Here is a 13,498-nt window from a genome sequence, read left to right as displayed (position 1 = left end):
TGACTCTGTACCGGTACCCCCCTTAATATAGCCTCCACATTGACTCTGTACCGGTATCCCCTGTATATAGCCTCCACATTGACTCTGTACCGGTACCCCCTGTATATAGCCCCGCTATTGTTATTTACCGTTGCTCTTAATTATTTGTTTTCTTACTTTTTTATTCTTATTGTTTAGGTCTTTTCTTAAAACTGCATCATAGGTTAAGGGCTTGTAAGTAAGCATTTCCCTGTAAGGTCCACACCTGTTGTATTCTGCAAACATTACAATTTGATTTGATTTGATTAGTAATGGAAGAAGGATGGCCTCATGGCTGGAAAGGAAGGAATGGAGTGGTATCTAACACGTGGTTTCCATGTGCTTGATACCACTTCATTTTCTCCATTCCAGACATTATTATGACCCATCCTCCCCTCACCAGCCTCCTGTGGTGGACAGAAAGTGTACATTTTGCATTTGGGAAATTATTTTTGATGTGATATGAAAGTAGAGGGATTTATGTTTCTAGAACCGTATCGTGATTCAAGAATCGATTCACGTTTAGATGGAATAAACCTTGTCATTTGAGATAGCAAGACCATCGTGATTCGAGAATCGATTCACATTTATATGGAGTTTACCTCTGAACATAGCAAAAGTCTGCTTTCGCAAGACCAGGTAATTATGTAGCAACCAGAACAGCGGGGAATTGTACACGATCAGTCGACATTATCTCTCTCTCCATCTGTCCCCCCTTTTCTCTCCTTTTCCCTCTCAGGTTGAGAGTGTGTCTGTGGGTTTGTTTAACTTGGTTGGGTTGTTGTTGATCTTTATCCAGAGCAGGGAGCCTTTACACAATCTACATCATCTGTCTGTCCATGATATCCCTCCACCCCCTTTCTTGTGTTGTTGTGTTTGGAGAGGCCTCTCAGTTCAGTGCCTGCAACTCTGCACGCAATGGGGGAGATGTGGGACTGATCAGTACAGGTAACACATGAACACAGGCGAACACACACACACATACTGTACTTCTGGCATTTGGATCATGATATCAACGTGTGTGTGTGTCCCTGTGGGTGTGTGTGTGTCCCTGTGGGTGTGTGTCCCTGTATTTGTGTGTGCGTGTGTGTCCCTGTGTGTGTGTGTGTGTGTGTCCCTGTGTGTGTGGGTGTGTGTCCCTGTGTGTGTGGGTGTGTGTCCCTGTGTGTGTGTGTGTGTGTGTGTGTGTGTGTGTGTGTGTGTGTGTGTGTGTGTGTGTGTGTGTGTGTGTTCCTGTGTGTGTGTGTGTGTGTGTGTGTGTGTGTGTGTGTGTGTGTGTGTGTGTGTGTGTGTGTCTGTGTGTGTCTGTGTGTGTGTGTCTGTGTGTGTGTGTTCCAGGTAGGGTAAAAGTAGATTAAAAACGTTAGAAAAATGTTAACCACAACTGGCGCAATGGTCTAAGACACTGCATCTCAGTGCTAGACGTGTCACTACAGACAACTTGGTTTGAATCCAGACTGTATCACAACTGGCTGTGATTGGGAGTCCCATTGTCTAATGAAATAAAACATAAATACCCTTTGAATTCACTATAATAGATTAGATAAAAGTCTGGCCAAAACCATGTACATACCAACTCTCCTCATTGCAACACATATAAATGTTGCCTGTATTTAGGTTAATGTTTATATGTGTATTTTACACTATGTTCTGGTAAAAAATCAGATTACAGTATAATGCTTCTATGGATGCCATCCCCAAAACTATTTAATGTCATAATTAAAAAACAACTGTAACTTCCACCACCGATTTCAAACTCAATATCTAAACTTTCCTCTTCCTCATGTACACAGGGTTTGTTGTTGTTTTTCTGTGTTACAGGAACAAGCACGTTGAGCAGTTGAATACCATGATAGCCACACACACACACACACACACACACACACACACACACACACACACACACACACACACACACACACACACACACACACACACACACACACACACACACACACACACACACAGGTACAGAAATGTAACACACAAACACAGCTGTTCTGTATAAAAGACCATTCCTGGCTGTAGAGAGAAGCAGACAGACAGAGAGGAGGGAGAGACAGACTTCATCACTGACTCCAGATCTGAGGAGAAACTCATCTGACGAACCACTCACACAAATTCAGAGAGGTGAGTGGATTTACAACTGGGAAAGAACAGAAAGAACCAGACCTGCAGACTGTCTGCTCCTAGTTACTACTTTAAATGGCAACATTTAGAGCCAAAAGAAACTTTGTCAGATTTGCAACTTTGCAGATTTAAAATGTTTTTTTACATTTTTATCTCATAGTTGTGTATTTAAATTCTACTAACCAAACAAAGGTTTGAGTTGTCACTAGCCTACTAACAGAACAACGTTTTGGCAGTGGCAATTGTTCAGATAAGGGTAAACACTATATTTCATCTCACAAATTTATTTTGAGTATTTTGGTTCACGTGTGTGTGTGTGTGTGTGTGTGTGTGTGTGTGTGTGTGTGTGTGTGTGTGTGTGTGTGTGTGTGTGTGTGTGTGTGAGAGGAGAGAGAGAGTCCGTGTGTGCACATCCGTGTTTCTTGCGCGTTTCAGAGATTGTTTGACATACAGTTGAAGTCGGAAGTTTACATACACTTAGGTTGGCGTCATTAAAACTCGTTTTTCAACCACTCCACAAATTTCTTGTTAACAAACTATAGTTTTGGCAAGTCTGTCATATACTTTGTGCATGACACAAGTAATTTTTCCAACAATTGCTTACAGACAGATTATTTCACTTATAATTCACTGTATCACAATTCCAGTGGGTCAGAAGTTTACATACACTAAGTTGACTGAGCCTTTAAACAGCTTTGAAAATTCCAGAAAATGATGTCATGGCTTTAGAAGCTTCTGATAGGCTAACTGACATCATTTGAGTAAGATTGGAGGTGTACCTGTGGATGTATTTCAAGGCCTACCTTCAAACTCAGAGCCTCTTTGCTTAACATCATGGAAATATCAAAATAAATCAGCCAATCAATCAATCAATCAATCAATCAATCAATCAATCAAATGTATTTATAAAGCCCTTCTTACATCAGCTGATGTCACAAAGTGCTGTACAGAAACCCAGCCTAAAACCCCAAACAGCAAGCAATGCAGGTGTAGAAGCACGGTGGCTAGGAAAAACTCCTGAGAAAGGCCAAAAACCTAGGAAGAAACCTAGAGAGGAACCAGGCTATGAGGGGTGGCCAGTCCTCTTCTGGCTGTACCGGGTGGAGATTATAACAGTACATGGCCAAGATGTTCATAGATGACCAGCAGGGTCAAATAATAATAATCACAGTGGTTGTCGAGGGTGCAACAGGTCAGCACCTCAGGAGAAAATTTCAGTTGGCTTTTCATAGCCTTTCATTCAGAGTACCTCTACCGCTCCTGCTGTCTCTAGAGAGTTGAAAACAGCAGGTCTGGGACAGGTAGCACGTCCGGTCAACAGGACAGGGTTCCATAGCCGCAGGCAGAGCAGTTGAAACTGGAGCAGCAGCACGGCCAGGTGGACTGGGGACAGCAAGGAGTCATCAGGCCAGTTAGTGCTGAGGCATGGTCCTAGGGCTCAGGTCCTCTGAGAGAGAGAAAGAAAGAAAGAGAGAAAGAGAGAAAAGGAGAGAGAGAATTAGAGAGAGCATACTTAAATTCACACAGGACACCGGATAAGACAGGAGAAATACTCCAGATATAACAGACTGACCCTAGCCCCCTGACACATAAACTACTGCAGCATAAATACTGGAGACCTCAGAAGAACAAAAAATCTCAGAAAAAAATGGTAGACCTCCACAAGTCTGGTTCAACCTTGGGAGCAATTTCCAAACGCCTGAATACGGACGCACAGCCCAGTTCGCCCAGTACCAGCGCCCCGCAGGTGCCAGGGCAAGGGGAGCATCGAGCCGGAAGGGGTGATGCCAACCCTGCACTCAAGATCGCCAGTGCGCCCTTTCGGTCCGGTGTTTCCCGCTAGACGCACTAGCATGGAGGTGCGTGTCTCCAGGCGGGAAAGTCCAATACCAGCCCCACGCATCAGGAGTCTAGTGCGTCAGCCCAGCCTCGCCAGTCAACAGTCACCAGAGCTGCCCGCCAGTCAACAGTCACCAGAGCTGCCCGCCAGTCAACAGTCACCAGAGCTGCCCGCCAGTCAACCATCACCAGAGCTGCCCGCCAGTCAACCATCACCAGAGCTGCCCGCCAGTCAACAGTGACTATTTTACACCATTTTAAAGACAAGACTCTCATTAATCTAACCACACTGTCCGATTTCAAAAAGGCTTTACAACGAAAGCAAAACATTAGATTATGTCAGCAGAGTACCCAGCCAGAAATAATCAAACAACCATTTTTCAAGCTAGCATATAATGTCACAAAAAACAAAACCACAGCTAAATGCAGCACTAACCTTTGATGATCTTCATCAGATGACACCCCTAGGACATTATGTTATACAATACATGCATGTTTTGTTCAATCAAGTTCATATTTATATCAAAAACCAGCTTTTTACATTAGCATGTGACGTTCAGATCTAGCATACCCCCGCAAACTTCCGGTGAATTTACTAAATTACTCACGATAAACGTTCACAAAAAACATAACAATTATTTTAAGAACTATAGATACAGAACTCCTCTATGCACTCGCTATGTCCGATTTTAAAATAGCTTTTCGGTGAAAGCACATTTTGCAATATTCTAAGTAGATAGCCCGGCATCACAGGGCTAGCTATTTAGACACCCATCAAGTTTAGCCCTCTCCAAAGTCAGATTTACTATAAGAAAAATGTTATTACCTTTGCTGTTCTTCGTCAGAATGCACTCCCAGGACTTCTACTTCAATAACAAATGTTGGTTTGGTCCCAAATAATCCATAGTTATATCCAAATAGCGGCGTTTTGTTCGTGCGTTCAAGACACTATCCGAAGGGTAAATAAGGGTTACGCGCCCGACGCGTTTCGTGACAAAAAAATTCTAAATATTCCATTACCGTACTTCGAAGCATGTCAACCGCTGTTTAAAATCAATTTTTATGCCATTTGTCTCGTAAAAAAGTGATAATATTCTGACCGGGAATCTGTGTTTTAGTACAAAGAGAGAGAAAATAAAAACATGGGGTCGCCTCGTGCACGCGCCTCAGTCTCATTGTCCTCTGATAGACCACTTACCAAAGGCGCCAATGTTTTTCAGCCAGGGGCTGGAATTACATCATTCAGCTTTTTCCCGGGTTCTGAGAGCCTATGGGAGCCGTAGGAAGTGTCACGCTACAGCAAAGATCCTAAGTTTTCAATGAACAGAGTCAAGAAGCTCAAGGAACAATTAAAGGAAATGCTACCAAACACTAATTGAGTGTATGTAAACTTCTGACCCACTGGGAATGTGATGAAAGAAATAAAAGCTGAAATGAATCATTCTCTCTACTATTATTCTGACATTTCACATTCTTAAACTAAAGTGGTGATCCTAACTGATCTAAGACAGGGACTTTTTACTAGGATTAAATGTCAGAAATTGTGAAAAACTGAGTTTTAATGTATTTGGCTAAGGTGTATGCAAACTTCCGACTTCAACTGTAAGTATTTATTTGAGATTTTTTTAGTCTCAAAATACCTTAATCTTAGTCACATTTTAGTCATTTCATCCTTCATTAGTGTTAGTTATTATCAGTTGATGAAAACTCTGGAGAAAATGAGTCTAGTTTACATTTTGTTTTCATTAAATAATTTATGTTGACCTTTTACTTGCATTATGGGCACACTTAGATAGCCTTGTCCAACTAGGCCCACTATCGCCTCATATACCATAGCAAGCCATTATTAACCATACAGGAAGGGTGGTGGGAAATGTTGTTGGATGAAGAGTCTTGCATTGTACATCTTGTGCTTGTTCTCTCTCACTCTATTGTGCTTTGTGCAGGTGACTGTGACCTCCTCAGACCAATTGGCAGAACAGCCCGTGCAATAATAGCCTGTAACCTGCAGGAACCAACCCTATCAACCTATAAATCCCTATAAAGCCTATGTAGCTTGTTTTGTGTGGCGGTAGAGGTAGAGAACTGAAGGGATGGCCCCTTCAGAGCTCCTGTCAGACTTGTACTTTGTGCGTTAAATTTGTTGAAACCTCTCTGGATGTATATTAATAAAGAACAATCATTTAAGTTTGACTACCTGGTGGTCATTTCCCATGACAGTTCTGGCATCACAAACAGGATGATTGATTCTGCGCATTCTATGGGAAGGCGTGAGGGATTTTCTCATCTGACGAAAAGACGACTAGGACCCGCCCAGACCATACCTTGACTGTGAACTGCCCGGGAGGAGACATATCATAACTGAACAATAGAGGGACACATCTACTGAATTTTCAGTAAGTCAATTTAAATGATTTAAATTTTTTTTTTTTTTTAAATGAAACCATTAAAACTAAACCTTAAAAATGAAGTAAATGGAAAGATACCATAGTCTTAGAGAGAAGGCTAAAGACGAGGGCAGGAAAAGCCCCGTTGTCTATAGGCGTTTATGTGAAGTGTCTACGTGGTCTAAGAGCCACTGGTAAATAGTAAATAATGCAAAGTGTTATTATATATGCATAGGAGGTAGCTGCAGGAGAACCGTTGAAGATACTGATGGAGTAATACTGGGTGTGTTTGGGCGTTTGTGTTTGTTTTAAGTGAATGTGGATGTGTGAGTTTGGAAATTACGTGTTAAACTGAAGTCTTTTTAACAAGTTAAACAAAGGTTTTAAGGATTGAAATTTGAATAATAATAGATATAATAATAGATATAATTTGTATTAAGTACTGAGTGAATGAGAGCTGTCAGGGGACTAGCCCCGGTGTGAAAGAGGTGCGTGTCTGATTTAATACCCAAATTTCTAATGTTATCTAGGGGTTCTGTCTACCACCGCCCATCTGATCTATAGGTAGTGAGCATTGACTAACGTTATCTAGGGGCTAGGAGAGAATGGAGAAAATCTTGCAACACTCAGGAAGAGTGTAGAGGCAGAGGAAGAGGCAGAGGAAGAGGAAGAGGCAGAGGAAGAGGCAGAGAAAGAGGTAATGCTGGATCAAAGACCGACATTGGACGCATGAAAGGAGCTGCACCTGTTGTCGTTATTGCAAAAAGCACCCACAGACCTTATAAAGCTCAGTACCCTCTTAGCAAAGAAGCCGAAAAGGGTATCATTGCCATTAATAGTGCGTTAGTTGAAAGAAGCGCTCTGGTTCCCTGTCCGAATTCGCCCTGTAACACACCAATTTTATCTGTTAGGAAAACCATCTGGTGATTATCGTTTTGTGCAAAACCTTAGACTTGTAAATGATGCTGTACATGCTAGAGCAGCCCTGGTGCTTATTTTATCCCAGGTGCCTCCAGGTAGTTGTTGTTTTTCAGTCATTGATTTGGTGAATGCTTTCTTCAGTATCCCTGTGTCTGAAGAGTCACAGGAGTTGTTCTCGTTTACTTTTCTTGGTAAAAAAAAATGTGCATGGACCTCAAGGCGATGTTGAATCACCTGCCATCTTTGCCCAAGAAATGGCTCGAAACCTTGAGGGTTTTGTTGCCCCTGGTGGAAGTATTTTGGTTCAATATGTTGATGATTTGTTGGTTTGCTCACAGTCAGAAAATATATGTCACGAGGATACTTGTGCATTGTTGATTTTATGGGCAGAAAATGGTCATAAAGTTTGGCCGCTTTAATAAATGGACTTAATAAAGGTATCACTAGTCACTTTAAATAACGCCACTTTAATAATGTTTACATAGCCTACATTACTCATCTCATATGTACATGCTGCTCTATACCATCTACTGCATCTTGCCTATGTCGCACGGCCATCGCTCATCCATATATTTATATGTACATATTCTTACTCATCCCTTTACATTTGTGTGTATAAGGTAGTTGTTGTGAATTAGTTTTATTACTTGTTAGATATTACTGCATTGTAATGCAGTAACTAGAAGCACAAGCACAAGCACAAGCACTCGCATTAACATCTGCTAACCATGTGTATGTGACCAATAAAATTTGATTTGATACAATTATGCCGAAGCTTCTTTAAATATTTGGGTCATGACATTACTTCTGAGGGTCGCAGCCTCTCCAAAGATAGATTTAGTGGCAATTAAAGCTTTGCCTGAACCTGTCACCAAGCAGCACATGATGTCTTTGTTGGGTGTGTGCTGGTTACTGTTGTCCGTGGTTGAAGGACTATGCAGAGATAGTTCAACCACTGCAGGATTGTATTAATGGGAGAAAGATGGAGGCGAGTGAAGTTGTGGTCTGGAGTGATGAGGCTGAGGTGGCATTGATAAAATTGAAACAAACATTAATATCTAGCCCTTTCTTGGGCTTGCCAGACCATACCAAACCGCTCCAACCCTTTGTATCAGAGACGGGTTGGTTTCATGCCAGCAGTTTTGACACAGTATTATGGGATATAGACCTGTTGGTTATTATTCTAAAAGACTGGATACTGTGATCAGGTGGAATGGTTTCCTGTTTGAGATTTGTAGTGGCTACTACTGAGGCTGTTTTGGCATGTTCTGATATTGTGGCAATGTCTCCTTTAACAATACCTTACATGGGCAAAAAACATCTCATTTGACACATGCGAGACTCCTAGACTATCAGAACATATTGTTGACAATGTCCCATGTTACTCTGAAAAAAAGTACAATTCTTAACCCTTCAACACTTCTCCCTACAGCAGATGCCGGTGAAGACCATGACTGTGACCTAGCCATTGACGTTGTCGTGTCTTTGGGTACCATTAAACTGAAGATAGGTTTATCAATTAACTCCCTGTAATTATTATCACGCGATTAAACTGATTAATCGTTTAATTGTAATTAACTAGGAGATCGGGGCACCAAGAAAAATATTCAGATTACAAAGTTATAATTTTCCAAATATAACTTAACCTATATTATAATATAGGCCGATTATCTTCTAGTTTCAATGGCGTATTTTACCTCTAGTCCAGTCTCATTCCAAACGTCGTAAATTGTTGTATCTGCACGAACCCAGTCTTTACTAAAATCATCCATACATCAATTGTCTTAAAATCCTTTATTTACTACACTAAGTAATTAACAGAAAACATACAAAGAGTAATTATCGTCACAAAGGATTGGTATAGTAATGTGCCCTAATGGCTAACAAGCATGGCTGGTCTGTTAGACAATGGGTCATAAACGGTCAGCTGAGAAGTTACACAGAGTTCATTAATATTAACAATTGACAATTGAAGGCTCACTCATTCGGGAACAATTGCAATCAATATATATTTACGCTCATGTGTCGTCAGGATCCTTTTTGAAGAGTTCTGTTCTGATGGAGAGTTTTGTCCGCGTTCTCTCTATCTCTCTCTCTCTCTCGGTTAGAATGGATCTTTCAGAGCGACATTCATTAAGGTCGTCATAGAATGGATGTTTTGTTGGTCTTCGCGTTCGATGATATAATTTACTTAGCTGCAGACTAATAATTAATATCAAAGACTTGTTCTTATTCTGTCGGTCTCGATTGTAAAAGTTAACCACGTGGTATAGTTCACTTTCAGTAGAGTACTTGGATGGTCAAACCTATGGGCCAACTCGCAATGGAGTGGAGGCCTGGTCTTCAGAAATGTAGCTCAGGGGGTGTTTTATAGTGCCCATAGAACAGGCTTGTCAAATGACGCCTGGTCCTGTCTGTGTCCCTGGGGGGTGTGCCTATGACTGAGTTAGACTTGGTTACAGAAATACAATTCTATCACATTAACATCAGTACATAGCATCTCAATGTATTACAAATAGCTTTATCCTTATTAATACATTTTATACAACCAAGTCAAGTCTCATCGCTGAGGCTATCATATAAACAGTTTTATGGTAATATGGCTATATTGTCTCTTCTGAGTATCACAAAATTGTACCAAGCGGACCAGTTCGTAGCTGGAGTCTTCACCAATCTTCCATATCTTCTCCAGAACACACATGTCGCTCGGTTCTCCAATTCTATGAGTTGGAAGAATTTCCTTTGTCTCTCTATGAAACATGTGTAAAAACTCCTCTTAGAGTTTTTACAACCCTTTCACACAGGGCCTGGGTTGGGGGGAAGGTAGGTTGGGGGGATGGTACAAAGGGGAGGGGGTCAACTGATAGCCCTGTACCCAAAGAGGCCAACGTCATGACAACGTTGACTGTAGCCCTAGGTTGGACTTAAGAGACACTCCGTTAGACTAATGACTAATACACCTTTTCCCCAGAACAGGTTGTCCCTGCAAGGAATGGAGGAAGACATTGTAGAGAATTGTGTCCCCCTTAACAGTGTTCTTAAGACTCTTTTCCCACGGGTGAAGGTGTCTTTGCCGAACCTAGCAGGTGGAGCTGAGCACTGTTTGAACCCAGGTGATTCCGTGGTGGTCAAAGACTTCAGGAGAAAGAGTTGGAAGGAGCCCCGTTGATATCAAGTTCTTCAGACCAACCCCACTGCGGTTAAGGTTGCTGAGAGAGATACCTGGATCCACGTGTCGCACTGCAGACGAGTTCCTGATCCAGGAAAAGATGAGGCCTTGCCAGTTCCGGCGGTGCCGTGTGGCCCTCCTCTGCATTAGCACAGGAATGCTAATAGGAACAGTAGGCTGTCTTCTTGTAGGAAACCTGACAGAGGGTCAGATGAGTCCTGAGCCAAAGGGGCCAACACAGCCCTGGAGTAGTGGCCCAGAAGTAGATGGTCACCGTAGAAGGAGAGCCCTGCTGGGCCCTCACAACCATGAGGACAATTTGTTCTTATCTAGAGCACAAATGGTTGCCAACCTGACATCCAAAGGAAAGGACTGTTGGGTGTGTGGGTTGAGTCCGGTGAAGGTAGGGACAGGCTTCCCCCTTGTAGGAGTCCCGATAGGGGTGAACTTTACTATAGCATTGGCAGGAAAAATACCTTTTAATACTATGACCAACAATGTTAAGGTATATAATCAACCCAATATATTCTGTTATGTGAGGCCTGATAATGTCTCACTCCCGCCCATTTCAGTGGCTAGGGTGGTGACTGCCCCTTGGTGTATTAGAGGATATGGAGATCACTATTTGGGTGAATTCAAATGTAATTGTACAATGAATATTAATGGATCAAATGCTTGCAATTTAAAGGTGATACAGGAGAATGGTCAGGTTGATAAGGAACCGTTTACAATTTGGTTTGACAAACGTAGCACAACTCTGAGAGGAGCCCCTAATGGTACCTACTGGTTGTGTGGTAAGACAGCTTACTATAACCTTCCCCTGAACTGGGGAGGTACTTGTACTGTTGGGTTTGTGGTGACAGCAATGAGAACCATTCCAAACGATGACAAGAATCTGAAGGCTCTCTTTAGAGACTACAGACCTCCTGGAATGAGGAGAGATAAGAGGTCTCTTGCTGACATCACTCACACTCAGGTACCTGCCTCCAGGTTCTTTGACGGGTTTTCCCCTGGGTATGGAGTTGCAGGTGCCCTAGACCAAATTCGTGATATCTCTAGACACGTAGAGAAAATTGGCAATGCTACTCGAAATGCCCTGGAACAATTGAATAGGGAACTAAAAGAATTGGCTGAATTGACTCTTCAAAACAGAGAGGCTCTTGACTATCTTTTGGCAGCTCAAGGGGGCACTTGTGCAATCATTGGCGATGAATGTTGTACTTTTGTCCCAGGTCGCTCATCTAATGTGACTGATCTTGCCGAATACATTGCCACTGTTGCAAAAAATAATTCCCCACAACTAGAATGGACGCTTACAACTTGGTTGGAATCCCTGTTTGGAAGTTGGGGATCTCAAATTGCCCAATGGGCTGCAGCGTGTGTTTTTTGCTTAGTCTGCATAATTGTATTATTAACATGCTGTAAGGCTATCTAACATGCTGTAAGGCTGTAAGGCATGCTCCCTGGCTAATAAGGTCTCAGCAGCAATCATGTTTAATGCTCCTCAAGAGGATGGTGAACTGCCGATGCTGGATGAGCTTCCCTTTCCCACTGTAGATATAGACGATGAGTAATAACTGAAGGTTGTTTATGTTTGACAAGTTTAGAAGGTTTAAAGTTGAGTTAACCATCTATATTTACACCATTGTGGTAAGGGCTATGGAAACAATGGTTAAACACTGAGCTACAAATCCCTTGTGTATGTGTGTGTATTTTTTGATAGATTCACTCCCGTTGATAGAAGTATAACCTTGGCTGTAGATTTTAGCTTTATTATCATGATAGTATTTCCGTAAATGAACTTGTGTAATGAAGCATGTGTGTAACTGTATGAAGCGAAGGTCTTAATTTAAACCATTCTACTGCCATGGTTTTACAAGTGTTACACTTATGGAATACGGATAAGTTATTATTTAGATTGTACAACCCAGAATGAAGGGTTTGAAAGGATAAAGTACCATTTTATGAGTTGATTTCAGTACTTTTATAGAAGTGTTTTGATAGAACCTCCTTTGATAGTTTAAACCATAATCTAATGCTCACCTTAACATTTTACAATAGTTATCAGAGCGTGATAAGAGAAGGTGTGGTGGGAAATGTTGTTGTCTGAAAGGATAGCCTTTCATTGTACATCTTGTTCTTGTTCTCTCTGGCTATATTGTGGTTCGTGTAGGTGACTGTGACCTCCTCAGACCAATTGGTAGAACAGCCCAGAATATTTTATGAAAGTTAAGATAGGAGACATTTGGTTAATTTGTTATAATTGTCTCATTAATAGTTTTCGTCAGAAAACAATTGGTCGTTGACCACTATTTTTTTTGTCATAGTTATTGTTGACAAAATGAACACTGTTTGGTAGGGCATTATTTTTTATTTAAATAGGCAAGTCAGTTATGAACAATTTCTTATTTTCAACAACAGCCTAGGAACAGTGGGTTAACTGTCTTGTTCAAGGGCAGATGTTTACCTTGTCAGCTCGGGGATTCGATCTTGCAACCTTTCAGTTATAAGTCAAACGCTCTAACCACTAGGCTACCTGCTGCTGTTAAGGTGCAAGCCAAAACACATATAGCTGTGTGTTCAATTAAGACATATTGCTATGAGATTAAGACAAATCAAACAAAGCTTCAATTCAAGTAATATTCAGCTTACATTCAAGTAAGCATTTTCCATAAAAAATGTAAAAATAAATGTTTTAATTAAGTCCATCCAGGTCCCCAGAACGTCGGGAGATGCCTTGAAAATCTGCCACTAGGAGCAACCATGAGCACCATTACCATCAAGTAGGCTTGGGTTTTCCTAGGGGGTTGTGGACGGGGATGGTGGATGTGAGTAAGCCTGAGATCCTGCTCCAAGGGTTGCGTGTTCAATCCATGTGCTATGCACCCTTTGTTCTTGTTTTAACCCCATCCCAAACCTTAAAGGAGTCATTCACTATTTTACAACTTGATGTTAGATGGTTCCTCAGCCTGAAAGTCTAAGGACCAGGAAAAACTGTCCATTACAAACTTTAGCCAATGCAAGCTAAAAATCA

General features: G+C 41.6%; 1 protein-coding gene across 4 annotated transcripts; it reads left to right on the top strand.

Annotated features, from left to right (window-relative positions):
• Nucleotides 1-2,010: 2,010 nt before the first annotated feature.
• On the top strand, nucleotides 2,011-13,259 carry LOC115147648 (uncharacterized). 4 transcript variants are annotated; one of them, XM_029689934.1, is made up of 4 exons: nucleotides 2,011-2,148; nucleotides 6,208-6,383; nucleotides 6,905-7,071; nucleotides 10,360-13,259. In XM_029689934.1, the coding sequence occupies exon 4, from the start codon at nucleotides 10,565-10,567 to the stop codon at nucleotides 11,897-11,899; it is 1,335 nt and encodes a 444-aa protein (XP_029545794.1). In that variant the 5' UTR covers nucleotides 2,011-2,148; nucleotides 6,208-6,383; nucleotides 6,905-7,071; nucleotides 10,360-10,564; the 3' UTR covers nucleotides 11,900-13,259. The 4 variants fall into 4 exon arrangements, 3 of the variants coding, with proteins under 3 accessions (XP_029545794.1, XP_029545793.1, XP_029545795.1); XM_029689933.1 differs by lacking the exon at nucleotides 6,905-7,071; XR_003866440.1 differs by lacking the exons at nucleotides 6,208-6,383; nucleotides 6,905-7,071; nucleotides 10,360-13,259 and adding an exon at nucleotides 5,934-6,192.
• Nucleotides 13,260-13,498: the final 239 nt, after the last annotated feature.

Source organism: Salmo trutta, chromosome 14 (assembly GCF_901001165.1).
Source record: "Salmo trutta chromosome 14, fSalTru1.1, whole genome shotgun sequence".
Classification (NCBI taxonomy): Eukaryota; Metazoa; Chordata; class Actinopteri; order Salmoniformes; family Salmonidae; genus Salmo; species Salmo trutta.
Note: the sequence above shows the minus strand (reverse complement) of the source record. Positions and strands in the feature narration are given on the sequence as shown.